Below are 24,584 nucleotides of genomic sequence, written 5' to 3'. Positions count from 1 at the left end.
AAACAGTGAATTCTAAGTGAAATAATCTGTCTGTAAACAATTGTTGGAAAAATTACTTGTATACTGCACAAAGTAGTTGTCCTAACTTGACTTGCCAACTTAACTTGACTTGTTAACAAGACATTTGTGGAGTGGTTGAAAACCTACCTAAGTGTATGTAAACTTCCCACTTCAACTGTACATCACAGAAGACTGAAATATAAATAAACGGTTCATCAGAGAAACTCCGGATTTTCAGGTTTATGTTTATTAAAATATCAATAACATTCCACCCATGAGGCCACTAGAGGGTGATTTGGTCATTTGGCTGCAGGATAGGGCTACCTTAGATTTTTTGGTTGAGATGAAGACATGAATCCAACATGTTAATTATTAACTCGTAGATTAAATTTGAAATCAACCAAAGCTTGAAACTCTATGCCTATATGTATTGTCTAGTTTTAGTTGAACCCTGGTTTGAATTCAAACAATAGTTGTTGATGACTTCACAAATGCTATAGGCCTAAATAGTCTCATTGATGATTATGCTTTATGAAGTATGGTTCCATTTCATTTGCTCTGTTAAACCTACACTTTGGAATGACTTTGATAGCAACAGTAAATCTATTTAGTTATTAAGAGATCTCTCAATAATCATTCTTGTGATAGCACATTGGTGGTAGTCAGTGACAAATATCAAATCTAAGCAGGGCTCTGTTAAATCTCTGGAAAGGAGACTAAAGGGATAGCTGTAGAAATGTCCAGTAGGTGGTGCTTCCCAGCCTATTTTTTTCTGATAGTGGGTATAACATTGAAGATCTGACGTTGTATCAAAAGTAGAAATTCAACATATCTAACACAAAGATTGAGTCAAAACGGTTGGCTGGTATTCCCTCACCCTTCTGAGCATTGGCTGTGAATGTCCTTACCCGCTATGTACTTATAACTGATTGGTTTGGTTTTGCCCACTATAGTGCTGTCCGGTCAGAACATGATGTTGAGGCCCTGTTACGGATACAGTTATCCTGTGTGTGTGTATCCTGTGTGTGTTTCTTTTCTCTCCTTCTCCCCTCACAGGTGAAAATCATCACTCCAATCAGTCAACAATCAATCATCAATCAGAAGACACACCTCCTCCTATTTCCTACCCTATCACAGTTCCTTCCCCATGGTTTAAAAACCCCATCATTTGTTTGTTCTAGAGCTCAATCTCTAGCTCAATCTCTCTGTTAATGCCATGTCTGTAGGTCTGTGTTTCACTCTCGCTTTGTGTCTTAACCTCTCTTTTGTTTAAGCACCTCATAGCACTTTGTCATCACCTGTGAGTATTGTTTTTGGTTATGGTGTTTGTTTGTTGCTGGTGGGAAAAGGGGGAAACCAAGACAAGTCGCCCATGGGCATACACTACCCGTAGGTGAACTTTGTTAAATACACTAGTTAGAACTGGGCAGACCACCCACTGTATTTTTGGTTAGTTAGCTGTTGTTAAAGTAGGCTAGTCTAGCTTAGGGGTGTTTTTGAATACTTATTGTTTCTTTTCTTGGGTCCAGCTCAGCCCCTTTTCCTGCTCCCCCCATTACCGTGTGTTTATAAATAAACCTAGAGTTTGACGGTAGATTTCTGTTGTCGTGGTTATTTCGTGCACACTTTTACTTTGTCACAATAATAATTTGCATGAGTCATGTTACGGGTCTCATTACCATCCCCCCTAGACTGTCGGGCCAAAAGGGATTCGTAACATAAGTGGGGGCTCATCCGGGATCTGTCATAACTGACACCCATGCCGCTCATGTAGATTGTTGTAGTGATAACCCTTCGTGGGAGGTTTTTGACAAATGTCGTAGAGTTGATTTAATGACCTTGGCTGACCATTATTCAGTATCGATTCCGCAGAGTTTAGTTAAGGCGGAGGTTAAACGGCTAGTATTAAATGTATTGTTGGAAGAGCAGGTGCTTGTGTTACCGCTGCCTGAGTCTACTACCCCTGTAGGGGATGTTGCTGCTCCTGTAAGCCCATTGGTGTCTGATAATGAGGGCGAGGCTAAAACACCAGCCACATTGTCCCGTTTTGATCCACTCTCCCCACTGTCAAATGGTGATGCCAGGAGGGATGTCCGTTTAGCACAGTTCCAACTGGAGGTGGAAGAGAGAGCCCAAATTAGGCGAGAGACTCTCCAGTTGGAGATGTGTAAAATAGAGGCAGAAAAAGAACGAGAACAACGGCATTTGGAGATGTGTAAAATTGAGGCAGACAGAGAACAAAGGCAGTTGGAGTTCAAAATGCGCCAGATGGAACTGGAGGCAGAGACAGCGAGGCTAGCCTCCGGTCCTACTATGCCTGTTTGTGAGCCGTCCTCACCTGCTGTGTCCTCAAACACGTTTGACATTAGTAGGCAGATTGCCTTAGTACCTTTGTTCAGAGAGTCAGAGGTTGACTCCTATTTTTGTGTATTTGAGCGTATAGCCGTAGCATTGAAATGGCCTGAAGAGGTATGGTGCCTATTACTTCAGTGTAAATTAACTGGTAAAGCCCAAGAGGTTTTGTCAGCGTTACCTCTGGAGGACAGTTTGAATTATGAAGTGGTCAAAGCTACTGTTCTTCATGCCTATGAGCTTGTGCCTGAGGCATACCGACAGAGATTTAGGTCTCATAGAAAGTCTTCTAGTAAGACTTATGTGGAATTTGCTAGAGACAAGGGAAATCTGTTTGATAAATGGCATGCTGCTAGTAAGGTAACTGATTTCAACTCTCTCCGGGAGTTAATCTTGTTGGAAGAGTTTAAAAATTGCTTACCCGAACGCATTGTAGTTTACCTAAACGAACAGAAAGTATCCTCCCTGGCAGAAGCGTCTGTGTTGGCAGACGAGTTTGTGTTGACGCACAAGAGTGTGTTTTCGGCTCAAACTGAGAGTAGAGCCACTGAGTTTCCTACCTTTAGCCCTAGTCGGCCAGCAGTAGTATATCAAGCACGCCAGAAGAATGATCGTCCCTGTTTCTATTGTCATAAAGTAGGACATATGATTGCTTCCTGCTTAAACGCAAACAAGGGATGCCTCTTCGTGCCAAGCCACCAACAGGTGTTGCTCTAATTTGTACGGTTGTGAGGTCTGCAACAAAACAGGTGCCTCAGGGTAACTGTAGTTTGAAAGTCTCAATCCCCGACCGCAGTTATGAACCATTCATTTTCGAGGGGTTTGTGTCCCTAACGAATGACGAAGCGTCTCAACGACCGGTTAAAATCCTTAGAGATACTGGTGCGGCGCAGTCGTTTATATTGTCTGATGTGTTGCCCTTATCTGACGATACATACTGTGGTTCCAGTGTGTTAGTGCAGGGTATTGAAATGGGTTTTGTCCCAGTGCCATTGCACTTTGTGAAAGTACACTCTGAGTTAATCAGTGGAATATTCAGAGTGGGGGTACGTCCTATGTTGCCGGTGAAAGGTGTGACCTTTATAATGGGTAACGATATTGCCGGAGGAAAGGTAGTACCCGTATTGGAAGTATTGGATAAAAGTGACCACTCTCTCTCTAATGAGCTGGCACAGAGTTATCCACATGTGTTCCACGCTTGTGCTGTCACTCGTGCTCAGGCACTACAAGAGGGTGACGTGATAGATTTGTCGAACACTGTTCTGTTCAAAGAGGTTGATCAAGAAGATGGATTGTGCTCTGAGAAGCTGATCACCTCTGACAAACAGCCCAGGAAAGAATCAAAGAACGTTGAACTCATTGCTGATGCAATACAGTTACCAGTCACTCGTGAGCAGCTGATTGCTAACCAAAAGGTTGACAACAAGCTTGCTAAATGTTTTTCTAGTGTTGTCTCATTGGAAGATGTGAAGAAGAAGAACGTGGCTTACTTCATTGATGGTAATCTCCTCATGCGTAAATGGAAATCCCATGTTGACGCGGATGGAGATTGGAATGCTGTTTACCAAATAGTGATTCCTACAGCCTTTCGACAAAATGTGTTATCCCTTGCTCATGATCACCAGTGGTCTGGTCATTTAGGAATCACAAAAACTTATGATCGGATCCTTCGACATTTCTTTTGGCCGGGTTTAAAACCAGATGTGGCTCAGTTCTGTCGAACATGCCACACATGTCAGATAACAGGAAAACCAAATCAGGTTATTCCTCCCGCTCCTCTTTGTCCCATACCTGTCATAGGTGAACCATTCGAGCATGTGGTGGTTGATTGTGTCGGACATTATCAAGACAAAATCGGGTAACCAGTTTTTGTTAACGATAATGTGTATGGCTACAAGATACCCCGAGGCCATTCCTCTGAGAAGGATTACAGCCCCGGTAGTGAGTAAAGCCTTAATAAAATTCTTCACGACATTCGGGTTACCTAGGGTGGTACAAAGCGATCAAGGTACCAATTTCCTATCCAAGCTCTTCAGGCAGGTGTTAAAATCCTTGTCAATTGCGCACCGTGTGTCAAGCGCCTATCACCCAGAGTCTCAGGGTGCACTTGAAAGATGGCATCAGACACTGAAGTCTATGCTACGTAAATATTGTTTGGAATCTGAGAAAGATTGGGATGAGGGAGTTCCTCTAGTTTTGTTTGCTGCTCGTGAAACTGTGCAGGAGTCCCTAGGTTTCAGCCCGGCTGAACTGGTGTTTGGTCACACAGTGAGAGGACCAATGAAAGTCCTTAAAGAACAGTTCTTGTCCCAAGAGTTGTGTACCAGAGATGAGAATGTGTTGGACTACGTTAGTCGCTTTCGTGAGCGCCTACACCAAGCTTGTGCTCTCGCAAAGGAAGCTCTGTCTTCCTCACAGAGGAGCATGAAAATACACTATGATAAAGAGGCTGTTTCTCGTCCACTACAGCCAGGTGACCAAGTACTGGTGTTATTACCTGTTCCAGGATCTTCACTGTCAGCTCGTTTCTCGGGTCCTTATTTAATTGAAAAGAAAATAAGTGAAACTGACTATGTGCTTCAAACTCCTGATAGACAACGCCAATCTCGTGTGTGTCACATTAACATGTTGAAAGCTTACCACACCCGACCCATCACACAGTTAGAGAGTTCAAAAACAGAGGAAGGTACTGCTGTCTCTGCTACTACTGCTATGATAGTGGACTGTCATATTGATGATGTTGATGGCTTGGAGTTGCGCAATACTCAGCAGCAGTGTGTTAGATTGCCCAACTCAGAAATGTTGCTGTCTATCCAATCCGGTCTGGTTCATTTAACGGATCGACAGGCCAATGATATTGTGAGGCTACTACACAGTTTTCCATGTCTCTTTAATGACGTTCCTACTCGCACAAATGTGTTGGAACATGACATTAATGTTGGAAATGCTACACCTATCAAGCAACACCCATATCGTATCAACGCTTCCAAGAGGAAGATAATGAAGGATGAGGTGAGATATTTGTTGGAGAATGACCTGGCTAAGCCAAGTTCAAGCCCTTGGAGTTCTCCTTGCATTTTGGTTCCTAAACCTGATGGTACGTCCAGGTTATGTACGGATTATCGAAAGGTAAATTCTGTCACAATGCCAGATTCGTTCCCGTTACCCCGACTGGACGACTGTATCGACACTATTGGTGCTGCTAAGTATGTAACTAAGTCAGACCTCTTGAAAGGTTACTGGCAGGTTCCGTTAACGTCACGTGCTTCTGAGATTTCTGCCTTAGTGACCCCAGACAACTTCCTACAGTACTCAGTCCTGGCTTTTGGGATGCGAAATGCACCAGCCACTTTCCAACGACTGGTTAACTCCGTATTAGCTGGCGTTCCTAATTGTAGTGCATACCTTGATGACCTAGTGATTTATTCGTCTGAGTGGACAGATCATGTTGACTCGCTAAGGGTAGTATGTGAACGGTTGGCAGCTGCTTCTCTAACCCTGAACTTGGCAAAGTGCGAGTTTGGGAAGGCTACTGTTACCTATCTCGGCAAAGAGGTTGGCCATGGACAGGTGCGCCCTGTTGATGCCAAGGTCTTGGCTATAACTGCATTCCCTGCACCTACCACCAGACGAGAGCTACGCCGCTTTTTAGGGATGGTTGGCTACTACCGTAGCTTCTGTAAAAATTTCTCTGCGGTAGTTGCTCCATTGACCGATTTGCTTAGTCCAGCTAGATCATTTGTGTGGTCCCCTGATTGTAAGAGAGCGTTTGAATCAGCGAAAGCACTCTTATGTAGTACACCTGTACTTGCTGCTCCAGATTTTGAACAACCGTTCAAACTTGAGGTAGATGCTAGTACCAGAGGTGCTGGTGCTGTTCTACTGCAGCAGGACAAGAGTGGAGTGGATCATCCCGTTTGTTATTTTTCACGTAAATTTAATAAATGTCAAATAAACTATGCGACAATAGAACAAGAAGCTCTTGCTTTGTTGTTGGCTCTGCAATACTTTGAAGTATATATTGGTTCCAGTGCCCTACCCGTGATTGTATATACTGACCATAACCCCTTAGTTTTTCTCCACCGAATGTACAACCAGAACCAGCGCCTTATGCGTTGGGCGCTGATTGTACAAAAATTATAATTTGGAGATCCGCCACAAAAAGGGTTCTGATAATGTGTTGGCAGATGCTTTGTCTCGTGTGTGAAAATGATTTCTGTATGTTTTGCAAGGTTGTGAGTATTCATTGAAATACTGTAGTCGCAACCCCTAGGGTTGCTCTTTTAAGGGTGGGAGTGTTACGGATACAGTTATCCTGTGTGTGTGTATCCTGTGTGTGTTTCTTTTCTCTCCTTCTCCCCTCACAGGTGAAAATCATCACTCCAATCAGTCAACAATCAATCATCAATCAGAAGACACACCTCCTCCTATTTCCTACCCTATCACAGTTCCTTCCCCATGGTTTAAAAACCCCATCATTTGTTTGTTCTAGAGCTCAATCTCTAGCTCAATCTCTCTGTTAATGCCATGTCTGTAGGTCTGTGTTTCACTCTCGCTTTGTGTCTTAACCTCTCTTTTGTTTAAAGCACCTCCATAGCACTTTGTCATCACCTGTGAGTATTGTTTTTGGTTATGGTGTTTGTTTGTTGCTGGTGGGAAAAGGGGGAAACCAAGACAAGTCGCCCATGGGCATACACTACCCGTAGGTGAACTTTGTTAAATACACTAGTTAGAACTGGGCAGACCACCCACTGTATTTTTGGTTAGTTAGCTGTTGTTAAAGTAGGCTAGTCTAGCTTAGGGGTGTTTTTGAATACTTATTGTTTCTTTTCTTGGGTCCAGCTCAGCCCCTTTTCCTGCTCCCCCCATTACCGTGTGTTTATAAATAAACCTAGAGTTTGACGGTAGATTTCTGTTGTCGTGGTTATTTCGTGCACACTTTTACTTTAACTCATGCAAATTATTATTGTGACATGTTACGGGTCTCATTACCATCCCCCCTAGACTGTCGGGCCAAAAGGGATTCGTAACAGGCCCATACTGAACACTTGGTAATCAACACAATCACACAGACACAGCTGATACCCTCAAAGTTCTTTATGTGTGGTAATCCAAATGACTTCAAATCTCACTGTTGTGGTTCTATAAGGGAAATATATGCACACAGGTAAACAGTATTAGTTAAGGGTTATAACTGTGCAATATACACATGTACATGAATAAATGGCATTACACTTACAACATGGGGTCATACCCCAAACAGAAGCCATGGATTACAGGCAACATCCGCACTGAGCTAAAGGCTAGAGCTGCCGCTTTCAAGGAGCGGGACTCTATTCCCGGAAGCTTAAAATAAATCCCTCTATGCCCGCCGACAACCCATCAAACAGTTAAAGCGTCAATACAGGACTAAGATTGAATCATACTACACCGGCTCCGACGCTAGCCGGATGTGGTAGGGCTTGCAAACTATTACAGACTACAAAGGGAAGCACAGCCGAGAGCTTCCCAGTGACAAGACAGCCTATAGAGAGGAGGTCAGAGACCTGACCGTGTGGTGCAAGGACAACAACCTCTCCTTCAAAGTGATCAAGACAAAGGAGATGATTGTGGACTACAGGAAAAGGAGGACCGAGCACGCCTCCATTCTCATCGACTGGGCTGTAGTGGAGCAGGTTGAGAGTTCCTTGGCGTCCACATCAACAAGAAACTAACATGGTCCAAACACAACAAGAGAGTTGTGAAGAGGGCACGACAAAACCTATCCCCCCTCAGGAAACTGAAAAGATTTGGCATGGGTCCTCAGATCCTCAAAAGGTTCTACAGCTGCACCATCGAGAGCATCCTGACGGGTTGCATCACTGCCTGGTATGACAACTGCTCTGCCTCCGACCGCAAGGCACTACAGAGTGTAATGCGTACGGCCCAGTACATCACCCGGGCCAAGCTTCCTGCCATCCAGGACCTCTACACCAGACGGTGGCAGAGGAAGACCCTAAAAATTGTCAAAGACTCCAGCCACCGTAGTCATAGACTGTTCTCTCTGCTACCGCAAGGTAAGCGGTACTGGTACTCTCCCAGGGACTTCCTTCTTTCTATTTTTAACCTTAGGCTCCACTCTGCTCTAAAAGCCTAAGGAGTACCTGGGATTCCCTTATCGCCACACATCCCCTGGATGAGACTCTTTTGAATACTCTCAAATCTGTTGGCCTGGTCTCCACTCTCTCCTTCAAACTTAACTAGACCGAAAAAAGTGCACCTGCGGTTACTTCTTCTGGAACAGTTAGCTCCTATAATTTGGAGAACAGGTGAACTGGAGGGTGATGTAGAACAATGTTTTCTCATAATTATACACTATATTGTCACTTCTGAATAAAACTTGGATGATAATATCTTCAACGGTTGAACTCTTGATTCAGTATTCATACCCCTTGACATATTACATATTTAGTTGTGTTACAGTCTGAATTCAAAATGGATTACATTGATTGTTGTCTCACCCATCTACACACAATACCCCATAATGACAAAGTGAAAATATGTTTTTAGACATTTTTGCAAATGTATTGAAAATGAAATACAGAAATATCAAATTTACATAAGTATTCACACCCTGATTCAATAGTTTGTAGAAGTACATTTGGCAGCGATTACAGCTGTGAGTCTTTCAGGGTAACTCTAAGCGCTGTCCACGCTTGGACTATGCAATATTTGCCAATTATTTTCGATATGTTTTAAGTTCTGTCAAATTTCTTGTTGATCATTGCTAGACAACCATGTTCAGGTCTTGCCATAGATTTTCAAGTAGATTTAGGTCAAAACTGTAACTCGGCCACACAGGAACATTTACTGTCTTCTTGGTAAGGAAATCCCATGTAGATTTGGCCTAGTCTTTTAAGTTATTATCCTGCTGAAATGTGAATTCATCTCCCAGTGTCTGGTGGAAAGCAGAATGAACCAGGTTTTCCTCTAGGTCTTTCCCTGTGCTTAGCTCTATTCCATTTATTTTTTATCCTGAAACACTCCCCAGTCCTTAACGATTACAAGCATACACATAACATGATGCAGCCACCACTATACTTGACAATATGTTTTATTGGATTTGCCCCAAACATAACAATTTGTTTTCAGGACAAAAAGTGAATTGCTTTGCCAAATTTTTTGCAGTATTACTTTAGTGCCATGTTACAAACAGGATTCATGTTATTCTGTACAGGCTTTTTTCTTTTCACTCTGTCAGTTAGGTTAATATTGCAGAGTAACTAAAATGTTGTTGATCCATCCTCAGTTTTCTCCTATCACAGCCATTAAACTCTGTAACTGTTCTGAAGTCACCATCAGCCTCATGGTGAAATCCCTGAGCGGTTTCCTTCCTGTCCGGCAACTGAGTTAGGAAGGACGCCTGTATCTTTGTAGTGACTGGGTGTATTGATACACCATCCAACGTGTAATTATTAACTTCACCATGCTCAAAGGGATATTTAATGTCTGCTTTTTTTAACCCATGAACAATAAGTCTCTTCTTTGTGAGGCATTGGAAAACTTCCCTGGTCTTTGTGGTTGAATATGTGTTTGAAATGCACTGCTCGACTGAGGGACCTTATAGATAAGTGTATGTGTGGGGTACAGAGATGAGGTAGTCATTCAAAAAAACATGTATAACACTATTATTACAAACAAAGTGAGCCCATGCAATTTAGTATGTAACTTGTTAAGCAGATTTGTACTCCTGAACGTATTTAAGTGTGCCATAACAAATGGGTTGAATACGTATTGACTCCAGACATTTCAGCTTTTCATTTTTAATTCATTTGTTTACAAAAATTTAAAACATAATTCCACTTTGACAATATGGGATACTATGTGTAGACCAGCGACAAAAAAAAACATATTTTTAATTCAAGCTCTAACACAACTAAATGTGGGGGAAAAAGAAGGGTGAGATACTGAGATACTGTACATTTGATTTTGGGAATGCTCAGTGGTCTCTGACCTCTGGACATACATTAAATACCTTCTTCAAACCTTGATAGAAGTATTGGATTCGATGAAATTGTTCATGTGTGCCATAATTGCTGCCAAAAAATGCAATTAAAATAAAGTGGTTTGATCCTAAAACTTATTTTCAATGTTCCTGGAAAGTATACCTATTTTGACATTGTTATTCTAGAGAAGTCCACAGCTAAGCTGCATGGCTCAGCTACATAATCTTTAATGCATCTCCACCATCAAAGACCTTTGTTGGGTACTAATATTATCTCTCAATGGTTGTATCTTGAACTGCTGTATCAATCCCTCCCTACTTGCTCATGTTTTTTTGCTGTGCAAATCATGTGAATGTTATGTCTTGTTTGATTGATTGACACAATACGTTGACAAATGACATTGAAACAACGTTGATTCAACCAGTTGGTGCCCAGTGGGACAGACCTTTTCAAAACGTCATTGTGCTGTATTGTGGGTGAACACATGGAGGGCAGGACTGAATGGAATGGATGTCGCTTATACACTACAAGTTTCTGGATTAATACTGCCAGAGATGTGGGCAAGTGACTCCTTGCATCAAGGATTTCAGCAGCGCCAGCAACAACAACCACAGGGCACAAACAAGATAGAATCACATTTCCATTAAAAAAGCATCAGTGTGTAGAAAATAGATGGGTTTCTTTTTAAGCCAGTCATAAAGCCAGCAGAAATTGGATACACCTATTTGATTTATACACCCCAAACAAGATAGAGCAATCCTTACTTAACCTCTGTGTGTGTCTCCCCACAGCCCCACGGGACAGTTAATCTAACGTAGACTAATATGATTAGCATGAGGTTGTAAGTAACATGAACATTTCCCAGGACATTGACATATCTGATATGGGGGGAAAGCTTTAATTCTTGTTAATCTAACTGCACTGTCCAATTTACAGGAGCTATTACGGTGAAAGAATACCATGCTATTGTTTGAGGACAGTTATGAACTTGAAAATGTATTAATGAACCGATTAGGCACATTTGGGTTGTCTTGATACAACATTTTGAACAGATATGCAATGGTTAATTGGATCAATATAAACATTGCACGTACACTGTTGTCCTCTAGTGGACAAATTCTAAATTGCGCCTGGGCTGGAATAATACATTATGGCCTTTCTCTTGCATTTCAAAGATGGTACAAAAGAAATACAAAAAAAATTCATTGTTTTTTTCTTTGCATAATGTTTTACCAGATCTAATGTGTTATATTCTCCTACATTCTTTTCACATTTCCACAAACTTCAAAGTGTTTCCTTTCAAATGGTATCAAGAATATATATATATCCTCGTTTCAGGTCCTGAGCTACAGGCAGTTAGATTTGGCTATGTCATTTTAGGCCAATTTTTTTTAAAAAGTTGGATCCTTAAGAGGTTTTAAAACATTAACAAAGCGGTTTGTTCATTTACAGCTTGCTCCAGATTGCTCCTTTAAGGTTGAACATTCAAGGTGACTGCTTATTTCTAAACTTCACGGAAGGAGGTAGGATAAATAAATGTAAGCTCAAATGAGAACCCCAGTCAGGAGTTGACTGAAGCGAGTGGCTCTCTCTGCTGCTCTGTCTTTTGTTGCTATGCTACCTGGTTTTGTTTTGTTGTTCTTTCTCATGATTCCCCACAGGTGCCTTGGAGACTGATGGAGAATATGGAACTGCTGCGTCTCACCCAAAATCCTCTCAGGCACAGCCAATTGAAGTGCATGCAGGAGGAGACAGCATCACGTTCCTCTGAGCTGGACTGCTACTCAGGGACAGAAAACAAAGAGAAATTAAATGGCTTTATCACCAAGAGATTCAGCTGGAATGTAGAGGGACTGTCCCGTTTAGTTTACCTTGCCTTATCTTTGTGTTTACCTACCAGACCTGTAAAGAAATTAACAAAACATTTTTTGATTTTATGTGGAAAAAATAAATCTGTTCTGTCTAGTAAAGGGTCTGAAGGTGATTTTGAATGTTTGCAAATTGTTTTATCTGATACTTTATACTTTATGAAAACATTTAATTATGGGTGCTCTACAGTTCCTTTTGAAATGTAATTGTCTACCAATTATCTAATATCTACCAATCAAATTTTCTAAGTTCCATGAAGAAGCTATTTTATCTTATATTTTATTTATATTTTATCTCCTCACAAAGTAGTACTGTGAAACAACAAAAATATTACCATTCAAACAAATCTGTATTCTTCCCTATATGATATTTTATCTTAGAAAATTACCTGAGCTGCATGAAAAATGTATCTAATATGTTACTTGACAGCCTTTTTATACTGAAACCAATTAGAATTATTAGTGGAGGCAAAAAGGTGACAGGACCACACAGCCACACATGTGACCCCCTGCAGCCCAACTGTTACTTATAATCGTTATCACAGACAGACCAGAGACTATATTAGGCAGAACATCCTGGTGATGATGTCAGAGAGGGGCTAAGAGAGAAGATTATGCAGGTCCTGCAGGAGAAGATCAGATAAAAGCAACAGAAGTGTCAGAGAGAGGGGTGGGAAGGGGGAGAGAGAGTGGAGAGAGAGAGAGGGGTGGGAAGGGGGAGAGAGAGTGGAGAGAGAGAGAGGGGTGGGAAGGGGGAGAGAGAGTGGAGAGAGAGAGGAGATATAGACTCAGAGAGAAGATTATGCAGGTCCTGCGGGAGAAGATCAGATAAAAGCAACAGAAGAGTCAGAGAGAGGGGTGGGAAGGGGGAGAGAGAGTGGAGAGAGAGAGAGGGTGGGAAGGGGGAGAGAGAGTGGAGAGAGAGAGGAGATATAGACTCAGAGAGAAGATTATGCAGGTCCTGTGGGCGAAGATCAGATAAAAGCAACAGAAGAGTCAGAGAGAGGGGTGGGAAGGGGGAGAGAGAGAGTGGTGGGAAGGGGGAGAGAGAGTGGAGAGAGAGAGGGGTGGGAAGGGGGAGAGAGAGTGGAGAGAGAGAGAGGGGTGGGAAGGGGAGAGAGAGTGGAGAGAGAGAGAGGGTTAGGAAGGGGAGAGAGTGGAGAGAGAGAGAGGGGTGGGAAGGGAGAGAGAGTGGAGAGAGAGAGGGGGTGGGAAGGGAGAGAGAGAGTGGAGAGAGAGAGAGGGGTGGGAAGGAGAGAGAGAGTGGAGAGAGAGAGAGGGGTGGGAAGGGGGAGAGAGAGTGGAGAGAGAGAGAGTGGTGGGAAGGGAGAGAGAGAGTGGAGAGAGAGAGAGTGGTGGGAAGGGAGAGAGAGAGTGGAGAGAGAGAGAGGGGTGGGAAGGGGGAGAGAGAGTGGAGAGAGAGAAAGGAGATATAGACTCAGAGAGAAAGAGAGGAAACGAGTGTCACAATGAGTGTCTCAGTGACTGGACTATGGTAATGAGAGAAGAGACGGTGCTCCTCTGCCTGCAGAATTGAGTTTGACAGACCCATGCTGGCACAGCTGCAGACAAGAGAGGCTGATTTGGGTATCGGATGGGTAAGATCTTCACACCTCATCCATCAATCCTGCATTCTGTATCATTCCACAATGTGACATTCATATGAAGAAGCATGCCCGATTGATGGTGTAAGGTAAGTGTGATTAACTCAGGAATAATCATGTTGGCACTAGGCATGCAATTGCTTAATAAAATATTCAAAACATTGGTTCAATTATTTTAATTCGCTATGCCACAATTAGGTTCTAATTGACTGTCATCTCATCAATCAAAATTGGAGGGGGGGGGGGTTACTTAGCTAACATTTGGAATTGTTTTAAGATGGTAATTTAGCTATTTGATTTAGTATTGTTGAAAGTATATATAAAATAGATTAAAAAATATTTGATAAAATATTGAATTTGGCCTTTACCACTATAGCTCATAGAAATGCATTGAATAACACATTCAAAAATGAAAGAAAAGAGACTAAAAAAAGAAATCATAGGAAATACGGTTTTTAAGTGTCTGTCCTATATCTAGGAGATATCTGTTGTTTTTTTACACATATTTAACCCCTTATTTTTGTTGGCACAAAACTACCTCCATACTTCCATGAATTTGTATGGGTTACCTTCAGAAGAGCCTACCCTTTCCACAGTGGCGTCATATTAGTTTGTAGCCCAAACGGTTCAGAAGCTACAGACGGTTTCGTGAGAAGACCCTTTTTAGGGATGTCTCCTGGTCTGACAAACAGCACTGTAGCTCTGCCACTTTCCACTGCAGATGCGGAAGGACAACATAGGTGGATATGTTGGATTAAGACATGCAAAATAACAGATATCTCTAAATTTAAGGATTTGTATATGGATTCTTGTATTATGTTAATTAAATAGTGTATTTCTAAATACATTCCAATAATCAACTACTTCTATTTTCAAAGAAAAACTATCAAAATAGTTACTTCAAAATGTGAAATACCCTAAATAATAGTTGAACCCCCATCTGTTTCATATGTATTTTAGATACTATAGCTCTTCTCAAGTTTGTGAGGAGAGGAGATGTGTTTGCAGTTGTTATAGCATGGTTGCATCTGCAGTTAGGTTTGATAGGGAGCACTTGTGTACTGTGATTCAAACAGGAGAACAACGCAGTAAAGAGAATCAAGGGGAAACGTAATGTATTCACTTCAGATGACATGACGACTAATGGCTCTTAGGTCATTGTCACTGCCCTGCCTCTACTAACATGAAGCATGTGGTCTTATAATCAGGGAGGTTCTTTGTCAGTTTTACTTACTCTCTCAAGTTGAAATGTTCAGCTTTATATTCACCTTGGTTCCTCCGTGGATATACCTCCATTGGCAAGGAAGCCTCTAAAAGAAGGGGAGGGGAGTGACAGAGAGGGTGTAAAAAACTGCAGCAGAAAGAAAGAGGGATAAAGGAGTACAGTGAAAAAAGCTATCCAGCAAGTTTACAAAGCTACTGATTGTAACGGTTGTCGTCTTCCTCTTCTGAGGAGGAGTAGGAAATATCGGACCAAAATGCAGCGTGGTAAGTGTTCCTCATATATATTACACTGAATACAGGAAACAAACGAACAAGCGAATAAAGAAAAACCGAACCACCCACCAACAAGAGTGGGACAACAGGCTACCTATAAGTAGCGATTGACAGCTGCCTCTGATTGGGAACCATACCAGGCCAAACACATAGAAATATAAACACAAGAACAAAACATAGAATGCCCACCCCAACTCACGCCCTGACCAACCTAAAATAGAGACATACAAAAGGAACTAAGGTCAGGACGTGACACTGATTATTCCCATGCCCACCTGGAGATGTCATTTTGCTGTATTGTGCCAGGTGTAATTTTACCCCAGCAGAAGGAAGGAAGGAAGGATGTAATTTGCTGTTTGAATAGAGCTGGCTCATGAGTGTGAAACATCATTATCCTCTGTCAGGCTAGCATGGCTGAAGTGGATTGGGCAGCTATACTAGCAGACTGTAGAGGAAATGAATGAAGACTTGAGTGCTGGCCATGTTCAGTGATGAGATCAGTAATCTTCTCATTCAAGTGTTGACTTGAGAGAGCAATAACCCTGCATCAATTGTCTGTTCTGAGATGCTCAGAAGTAACCTGTAAGCAATCTGTTTTTCACTCTCTTTCTTTAACCCGTTGAGACCCAAGCATATATCCAAATTAAAAATTATATATGCCTCTGATTATGAAAATAATTACTTTTTTGAATTTAAGTTTGTAGAACAATTTTCTGGAAACGTTGCAAAAATGCAACATTGGTGTCACGTTCTGACCTTAGTTCCTTTATTATGTTTTCTGTGTCTTCACCATACAGAACTGTTTCGTTTTCGTTTCGTTCTTTCTCTTTGTTATTTTGTATTTTCGTGTTCAGTGTCTTTTCATTAAAAATGACGAACACTTACAACGCTGCACGTTGGTCCGATCTGTCATACTCCTCATCAGAGGAAGACAAATCGCTTTACAATTGGGCTTCAATGGTACGTATGTGTATTAACACAATTGTGAAATAATATTAAAATGACATCAAAATGGACCACAAGCATGTACACATGATGGAAAATATGATGTAATGTATACACATTTGAAATTAAGTCATATTTTGTCTGAAATAGCCACATTGATTCACTTGAATGATCCACATTTTTGTATTTTTCCACCAAAAGCATATATTTTTTCAATAATAAACTATTTTGTGTGTTTTCTATGTATGGAGAACATCTAACTTACTTTTAGTCATACTTGGTTGTCATTTCTAGCGTTGGGCCAGTAACCTAAAGGTTGCTGGATCGAATCCCTGAGCTGCCAAGGTAAAAATCTGTCGTTCTGCCCCTGAACAAGGCAGTTAACCCACTGTTCCTAGACCAGTTAACCCACTGTTCCTAGACCAGTTAACCCACTGTTCCTAGACCAGTTAACCCACTGTTCCTAGACCAGTTAACCCACTGTTCCTAGACCAGTTAACCCACTGCTCCTAGACCAGTTAACCCACTGTTCCTAGACCAGTTAACCCACTGATAACCCAAGATAAAGCATAGCAGTGTGAACAGACAACACAGAGTTGCACATGGAGTAAACAATTAACAAGTCAATAACACAGTAGAAAAAAAAAGGGGGAGTCTATATACAATGTGTGCAAAAAGGCATGAGGAGGTAGGCGAATAATTACAATTTCGCAGATTAACACTGGAGTGATAAATAATCAGATGGTCATGTACAGGTAGAGATATTGGTGTGCAAAAGAGCAGAAAAGTAAATAAATAAAAACAGTATGGGGATGAGGTAGGTGAAAATGGGTGGGCTATTTACCAATAGACTATGTACAGCTGCAGCGATCGGTTAGCTGCTCAGATAGCAGATGTTTGAAGTTGGTGAGGGAGATAAAAGTCTCCAACTTCAGCGATTTTTGCAATTCGTTCCAGTCACAGGCAGCAGAGTACTGGAACGAAAGGCGGCCAAATGAGGTATTGGCTTTAGGGATGATCAGTGAGATACACCTGCTGGAGCGCGTGCTACGGATGGGTGTTGCCATCGTTATCAGGTTAACCCATTCAATTGTTGGGAGCATACAGTATTTAGAGTGTGAGACTTTCTGTCTTTCTTTTTTTATCAGCCAAACCATGAAACTAGTACTCAGTTCTGTGATGATGAGTAATCATCACCCATTCTGCTCCCAGGGTGCCCCATGGGTCTTGTCATGTGTCATTTCTGTCACAACAAATACAGAGGACCTTGGAAAAAGGGATATGTATGCCTGGAGAGTGCAGAGTGACACTAAGGCAAAGATTTGAGGGCAGGCTTGAAGTTATTGGGTTCGATGTGTGTGCGTGCATGCCTGGTGTGTGTAACTATGCATACATAGTGCATTTAAATCAAATCACATTTTATTTGTCACATACACATAGTTAACAGATGTTAATGTGAGTGTAGCGAAATGCTTGTGCTTCTAGTTCCGACAGTGCAGTAATATCTAACAAGTAATCTAACAATTCCCCAACAACTACCTAATACACACAAATCTAAAAGGGGTGAATGAGAATATGTACAGTAAGTATATGGATAAGCGATGGCCGAGTGGCATAGACAAGGTGTAATAGATGGTATAAAATACAGTATATACATGTGATATGAGTAATGTAAGATATGTAAACATTATTAAAGTGGCATTATTTAGTGGCATTGTATAAAGTGACTAGTGATCCATTTATTAAAGTGGCCAGTGATTGAGTCTCAATGTAGGCAGCAGCCTTTCTGAGTTAGTGATTGCTGTTTAGCAGTCTGATGGCCTTGAGATAGAAGCTGTTTTTCAATCTCTCATCCCAGTTTTGATGCACCTGTACTGACCTCGCCTTCTGGATGGTCGCGGTGTGAACAGGCAGTGGCTCTGTGGTTGATGTCCATGATGATTTGTTTGGCCTTCCTGTGACATTGGGTGGTGTAGGTGTCCTGGAGGGCAGGTAGCTTAGTCTCTGGAGAGTCTTGCGGTTGAGGGCAGTGCAGTTTCCGTACTAGGCTGTGATACAGCCAGACAGGATGCTCTTGATTGTGCATCTGTAAAAGTTTGTCAGGGTTTTGGGTGACAAGCCAAATTTCTTCAGCCTCCTGAGGTTGAAGAGGCGCTGTTGCGCCTTCTTCACCACACTGTATGTGTTGTTGTGATGCGTGATGTGTATGCCGAGGAACATAAAACTTTCCACCTTCTCCACTGCTGTCACTTCGATGTGGATAGCGGGGTGCTCCCTCTGCTGTTTCCTGAAGTCCATGATCATCTTCTTTGTTTCGTTGACGTTGAGTGAGAGGTTGTTTTGCTGACACCACCCTCCGAGTGCCCTCACCTCCTCCACGTAGGCTGTCTCGTCGTTATTGGTAATCAAGCCCACTACTGTTGTGTCATCTGCAAACTTGACTTGGAGGCGTGCATGGCAACTGCAGTTGTGGGTGAACAGGGAGTACAGGAGGGGGCTGAGAATGCTGAGATGTTGTTTCCTACCTTCACCACCTGGGGGCGGCCCATCAGAAAGACCAGGACCCAATTGCACTGGGTGGGGTTGAGACCCAGGGCCTCCAGCTTGATGATGAGCTTGGAGGGTACTACGGTGTTGAATGCTGAGCTATAGTCAATGAACAGCATTCTTACATAGGTATTTATTTTGTCCAGATGGGATAGGGCAGTGTGCAGTGTGATGACGATTGTGTCGTCGTTGGACCTGTTGGGGTGGTATGCATACTGAAGTGGGTCTAGGGTGGCCGGTAAGGTGGAGGTGATATGATCCTTGACCAGTCTCTCAAAGCACTTCATGATGACAGAAGTGAGGTGATAGTCATTTAGTTAAGTTCTCTCTGCCTTCTTGGGTACAGGAACAATGGTAGCCATCTTGAAGCATGTCGGGACAACAAACTGGGATAGGGAGCGATTGAATATGTCAGTAAACACACCAGCCAGCTGGTTTGTGCGTGCTCTGAGGACGAGGCTAGGGATGCCGTCACACACACATGGTTTGCAGATGTTAATGTGAGTATAGCGAAATGCTTGTGCTTCTAGTTCTGACCGTGCAGTAATATCTAACAAGTAATCTAACAAATTCACAACGACTACCTTATACACACAAATGTAAATGGATGAATGAGAGACAGCCTTGCAAGGGTTAACACGTTTAAATGTTTTACTCACATCAACCACGGAGAAGGATGGGGGGGCAGTCCTTGTTAGCGGGCCACGACGGTGGCACTGTATTATCCTAAAAGCAGGCAAAGAAGGTGTTTAGTTTGTCTGGAAGCGTGACGTCGGTGTCCGAGATGTGGCTGGTTTTCTTTTTGTAGTCCGTGATTTCCTGTAGACCCTGTCTGTCTCGTGTCTGAGCCGATGAATTGCTGTCCCTGTACTGGCATTTCACTTGTTTGATCGCGTTGCGGAAGGAATAACTACACTGTCTATATTCAGTCATAGTCCCAGACCTCTTTCCATGGTTCAGTTTTGCGCCAATGCCGCCATCCATCCACAATTTCTGGTTAGGGTAGGTTTTAATAGTCACAGTGGGTACAACATCTCCAATGCATTTCTTTATAAATGCACTCACCGAGTCAGCGTATAGGTCGATGTGGTTCTCTGAGGCTGACCGGAACGTATTCCAGTCCGCGTGATCAAAATAATCTTGAAGCGTGGCTACCGATTGGCAGGCATTTGATTGTAAGGAATTATAGGTCGGGTGAGCAGAAGGACTTGAGTTCCTGTATGTTGTTATGAATACACCATGAGTCATTAATCATGAAGCATACACCCCCGCCTTTCCTCTTCCCAGAGAGATGTATTCAGACCCCTCTCAGACCCCTCAACTTTCCCACATTTTGTTAAGTTACAATACCCCATAATGACAAAGTGAAAACAGGTTTTTAGATTTTTTTGCAAAAAAAAACAAAAAACAAATCTAAATACCATTTACAGAAGTATTCGGACCCTCTGCTATGAGACTCAAAATTGAGCTCAGTTGCATCCTGTTTCCATTGACATCTATGAGACGTTTCTACAACTTGATTGAAGTCCACCTCTGGTAAATTCAATTGATTTTACATTATTTGGAAAGGCACAGACCTGTCTATATAAGGTCCCACAGTTGACAGTGCATGTCAGAGCAAAAACCAAGCCACTAGGTCGAAGGAATTGTCCGTAGAGCGCCGAGACAGGATTGTGTCGAGGCACAGATCTGGGAAAGCGTACCAAAAAACACCTGCCGCATTGAAGGTCCCCAAGAAGACAGTGGCCTCCATCATTCTTAAATGGAAAAAGTTTGGAACCACCAAGACTCTTCCTAGAGCTGTCCATCTGGACAAACTGAGCAATCGGGAGAGAAGGGCTTCGGGACAAGTCTCTAGCCAGAGACCGGACTTGAACCTGGTCAAACATCTCTGGAGAGACCTGAAAATAACTGTGTAGCGATGTTCCCCATCCAACCTGACAGAGCTTGAGAGCATCTGCAGAAAATAATGAGAGAAACTCCCCAAATACAGGTGTGCCAAGCTTGTAGCGTCATACCCAAAAAGACTTGAGGCTGTAATCGCTGCCAAAGGTGCTTCAACAAAGTACTGAGTAAAGGGTCTGAATTCTTATGTAAATATGATATTTCAGTTTTTTATTTATAATAAATTAGCAAAAAAATCTAAACCTGTTCTTGCTTTGTCATTTTGGGATATTGTGTGTAGATTGATGAGGGGGGGAAATGTAATCAATTTTAGAATAAGGCTGTAACGTAACAAATTGTGGAAAAAGTCAAGGGGTCTGAGTACTCTCCGAAGGCACTGTAAGTGTTTGGATATGGTTCCTGAAAGGGCACAGAGGCAAAGAAAGCACCAGGCAAGTTCCCATTAGTGTCTCATTACAGACTTTTCAGTGCAATCAGGGTCTGTTCTAATGAAAAGTTAAAATCCTCAAGAGTCCTACACAGACCACCTGTCACACATAATCACTCAATGTGCCTCCTCAAAGAGAATGCTCGTAATCACACAGGTGCACTTGAGATATCTAGGAGTTTTGTTAAATTAAATTAGTACTAAGTTGTAGTCATGCAGAAAATGACTTTCCCTTCGGAGAGACATTTCATTTTGACAATTCAACATAATTTATTTTTAACTGATCAATGGCCTTATGTAAGTATGACTCTCAGATTCTCAAATTGTCTCAAGTCACACCAGTACTCATCCCTGTCCTATTACAACTGATTACACAATCTGGTCTCAGCGCATTTAGTATAATTCTGCACGTAAATCCATGACACTCCATTTAGTATGTTTGTTTCGTATGGTATGCATTAATTTGTTGATGTCCATCACCCATTTCGTATGATATGTTACAAATTACAATTCTTATTATGTCATAAATGTGCAAAGGGACAATGTTACAAATGTGCAAAACATACAATATGTTATGAATTTGCTAAAAGTATGATATGTTATGAATTCTAGCTAGGTGGCTAACGTTAGCTAAGTTAGGGGTAGGGTTAAGTTTAGGAGTTAGGTTAAAGGGTTAGGGTTAGCTAAAAGGGCTATGGTTAGGGGCATGGTTAGCTAACATGCTAAGTAGTTGCAAAGTAGCTAAAAAAGTAGTAAGTAGTTGAAAAGTTACTAATTAGCTAAAATGCTCAAGTTGTCCGTGATGAGATTCAAACTCGCAACCTTTGGGTTGCTAGACATTTGCGTTATACACGCACCCATCCATCCCAACTTAAACAATCATCTGTCTTATGTACCCATACCAAACGTAACATATGATAGAAATTTGTGTGCCCTGAATTTACATGTACTATGTTACATCTAGTCTATGAGACCAGGCTGGATTACATAGATCTAATACGCAAGTGCTGTTTGCTTACAAACGTTTGAACCAGTCTTCAACTTAATATCTCTCATTCTTTGCAGATGGCATTGAAGCTGAATACTTGCTCCTCTATGACGTCATGGCTACAGTCTCTGCCCCCTCCTCTCCCTCTGTCCTCCATCACCTCCCAGAGCTCAACTTCTCCTCCTGCCCCTGTCCATCCATCCAGACCCTGAATGCCACCACACTGCCACCCCTCATCAACCCTCCCTCCTTTGGATTGTCCTGTTTCACCATGACCCTGGGTGGCCTCTCTAACCTAAGCGCCCTGGGCATCCTGGCCAAGTCCTATGTACGCTTCAGACATCGGGCCAAAGCTCCGTTCCTGTTGTTAGTGGGGGCTCTACTGCTAACCGACCTGGCTGGTAATTTGATCCCTGGTGCCTTTGCCCTCCATCTGCACCTGGGTCAGAGTCGGAGGCACAGGGTGGCTGCAGGAATGCGTGACACCACCGAGCCTGCCGGGATGTTTTGCCAACTGTTCGGTGCCAGCTTGGTGTTCTTCGGCCTGTGCCCTCTATTACTGGGCAGTGCCATGGCCGTGGAGCGTTGTATGGGCATTACCCAGCCCCTCCTCCACTCTGCCCTGATCACGGTGGCCCACATGCGTCTGGCTGTCCTCCTGCTGTCCTCCCTAGCCCTGCTGCTGGCCGGGCTCCCCCTGGTGGAGGTGGGTAGTTACACAACCCAATTCCCTGGTACCTGGTGCTTTCTGACAGTCCACGGGCCGCTCTCCACGGCTGACGCCAGCCTGGCACTCACCTTCTCCGGCCTGGGGCTCACGGCGCTCAGCCTCTCCCTGATTTGTAACACCCTGAGCGGGCTGGCTCTGCTGCAGGCCAGGCTCAGCTCCCAGGGCATCAGGACAAACACTACAGCAGCACCAGGACGATATGGAAGAACCTCCTCCTCTCCCCTACGCTCGCTGGATGTAGAGATGATGGCCCAGTTGACAGCGATCACGATGGTGTCCTGTGTGTGCTGGAGCCCCTTTCTAGTGAGTAGCTAGAGCCTCCACTGACATTTGGCATTGTTTATACTGTAGATGGTAACCTGCTTATTGTAGACAAGGCTTTTGCTTGTTTAAAAACAGACACATAAGTGTTTCTAAAATTAATAGTAAGATACAACATATTCACCTCATTTATTCAGGCCTGTCTCATACATACAGTGTTCCACAGTGGCTTTTATGTCCCTAACATAGTGGCTTTTTTGTCCACCATCACCAGATCTCCATCTCTCTGCTGGTGGGTCAGTTCTGCCGCGGCGGGCGAGGCTCCAGCCACACAGTACGTCAGTCAGAGAAGCTGGTTCTGTTGGGCCTCCGCATGGCCACCTGGAACCAGATCCTGGACCCCTGGGTCTACATCCTGCTCAGACGGGCTGTGCTGCGCAGGGTCTTCCAGGTCCTCCAGCCAGACTCCAGGTCCACCCTGACACAGAGCAGCTCCTGCACTACAGCCTCACGCAGACAGGGGATTGGACTACACTGACCCATGAATGTGTGTAAAGATATTCCCATTTGTGGATACACTCTCTGTGATGAACTGAGAGAGAACTCAAAAACACCAAGTGAAACAGGTTTGAGATACTTCACATCGATGCATAGGCCTACAGTACAAGAATGTGGACATATACTCGTAGCAGAAGAGCAGTTGGCAGTCATGGGATAGTCAATTCATAAACACATGAGATGTTTCACTTAGTTTGGTGACCTGTAAACACCTGCAAGCGTATCAGTCTCTAATTTGTATTACTGTATTTGTGTTGAAATGCTTCTAAATAGTGAAGAAGAGGCGAAGCGACAGGGTTTACTCCGCCCAAAATCTTTCCATGAAAATATGACCACGAAGTGAGGAATGTTTGAATGCTCAATGAGTGTCAAAATATTGCTAATTTGCTACGTGAGGCTTATTTGATCGAATATACGATTTGTAATGGTTAGGTTGTTACACGTGGTATTTCGGCAACTTTGAAAAAAAGTTATTTATATCAGAGTTGTGCCTGTTGTTCAAACGCTTTTTCTGCACTCTCATTGGCTAGAATGGTCCCACCTGATCTCGCCTCCCGCACCTGCTTTACATCTTTGAGGACATGTAGAGCGGCCACTTGACTATCTTGTCAATATAATATATAATCTTTGTTGTAACCCACAAGACTGTAATGTTTATGTTTACTTTAAATGGCCGCATGGAATTGCTTCTTTGTGATTCAAAATAAACAGCTGCTCCTTCACAAAGTTTCATTTCAACATTTGTAGAACGAATTAGGCTACTGTAGAGGTCAAAGCTATTTGACTCATAAGGAAAGTATAGCCTACCCGAGAGCCTCTGTATGACAAAAGTAGAGAATAGATCAGGGCTTTTTGCATCACACACATATATCGTATCAGTAGGATATCTGTATACAGTACACAGTATTTGTTGAATG

The 24,584-nt window shown here is 42.8% G+C and overlaps 1 protein-coding gene across 1 annotated transcript; it reads left to right on the top strand.

Annotated features, from left to right (window-relative positions):
• Nucleotides 1-22,233: 22,233 nt before the first annotated feature.
• LOC115103521 (prostaglandin E2 receptor EP1 subtype-like) lies at nucleotides 22,234-24,337 on the top strand. The gene is made up of 2 exons (XM_029624351.2): nucleotides 22,234-23,151; nucleotides 23,384-24,337. Exons 1-2 carry the CDS (start codon nucleotides 22,234-22,236, stop codon nucleotides 23,645-23,647), a joined length of 1,182 nt encoding a protein of 393 aa, XP_029480211.1. The 3' UTR covers nucleotides 23,648-24,337.
• The last annotated feature ends 247 nt before the right edge of the window (nucleotides 24,338-24,584 follow it).

Source organism: Oncorhynchus nerka, linkage group LG26 (genome assembly GCF_034236695.1).
Source record: "Oncorhynchus nerka isolate Pitt River linkage group LG26, Oner_Uvic_2.0, whole genome shotgun sequence".
NCBI lineage: Eukaryota > Metazoa > Chordata > Actinopteri > Salmoniformes > Salmonidae > Oncorhynchus > Oncorhynchus nerka.
The sequence above is the reverse complement of the archived record's forward strand: the minus strand, read 5'-3'. Positions and strand labels throughout refer to the sequence as shown.

Coding starts and splice junctions, on each gene's coding strand:
- LOC115103521 (XM_029624351.2), top strand. CDS start 22,234: ATGGCTACAGTCTCTGCCCCCTCCTCTCCCTCTGTCCTCCATCACCTC. Junction 23,152..23,383: donor TGTGCTGGAGCCCCTTTCTA/GTGAGTAGCTAG, acceptor CACCATCACCAG/ATCTCCATCTCTCTGCTGGT.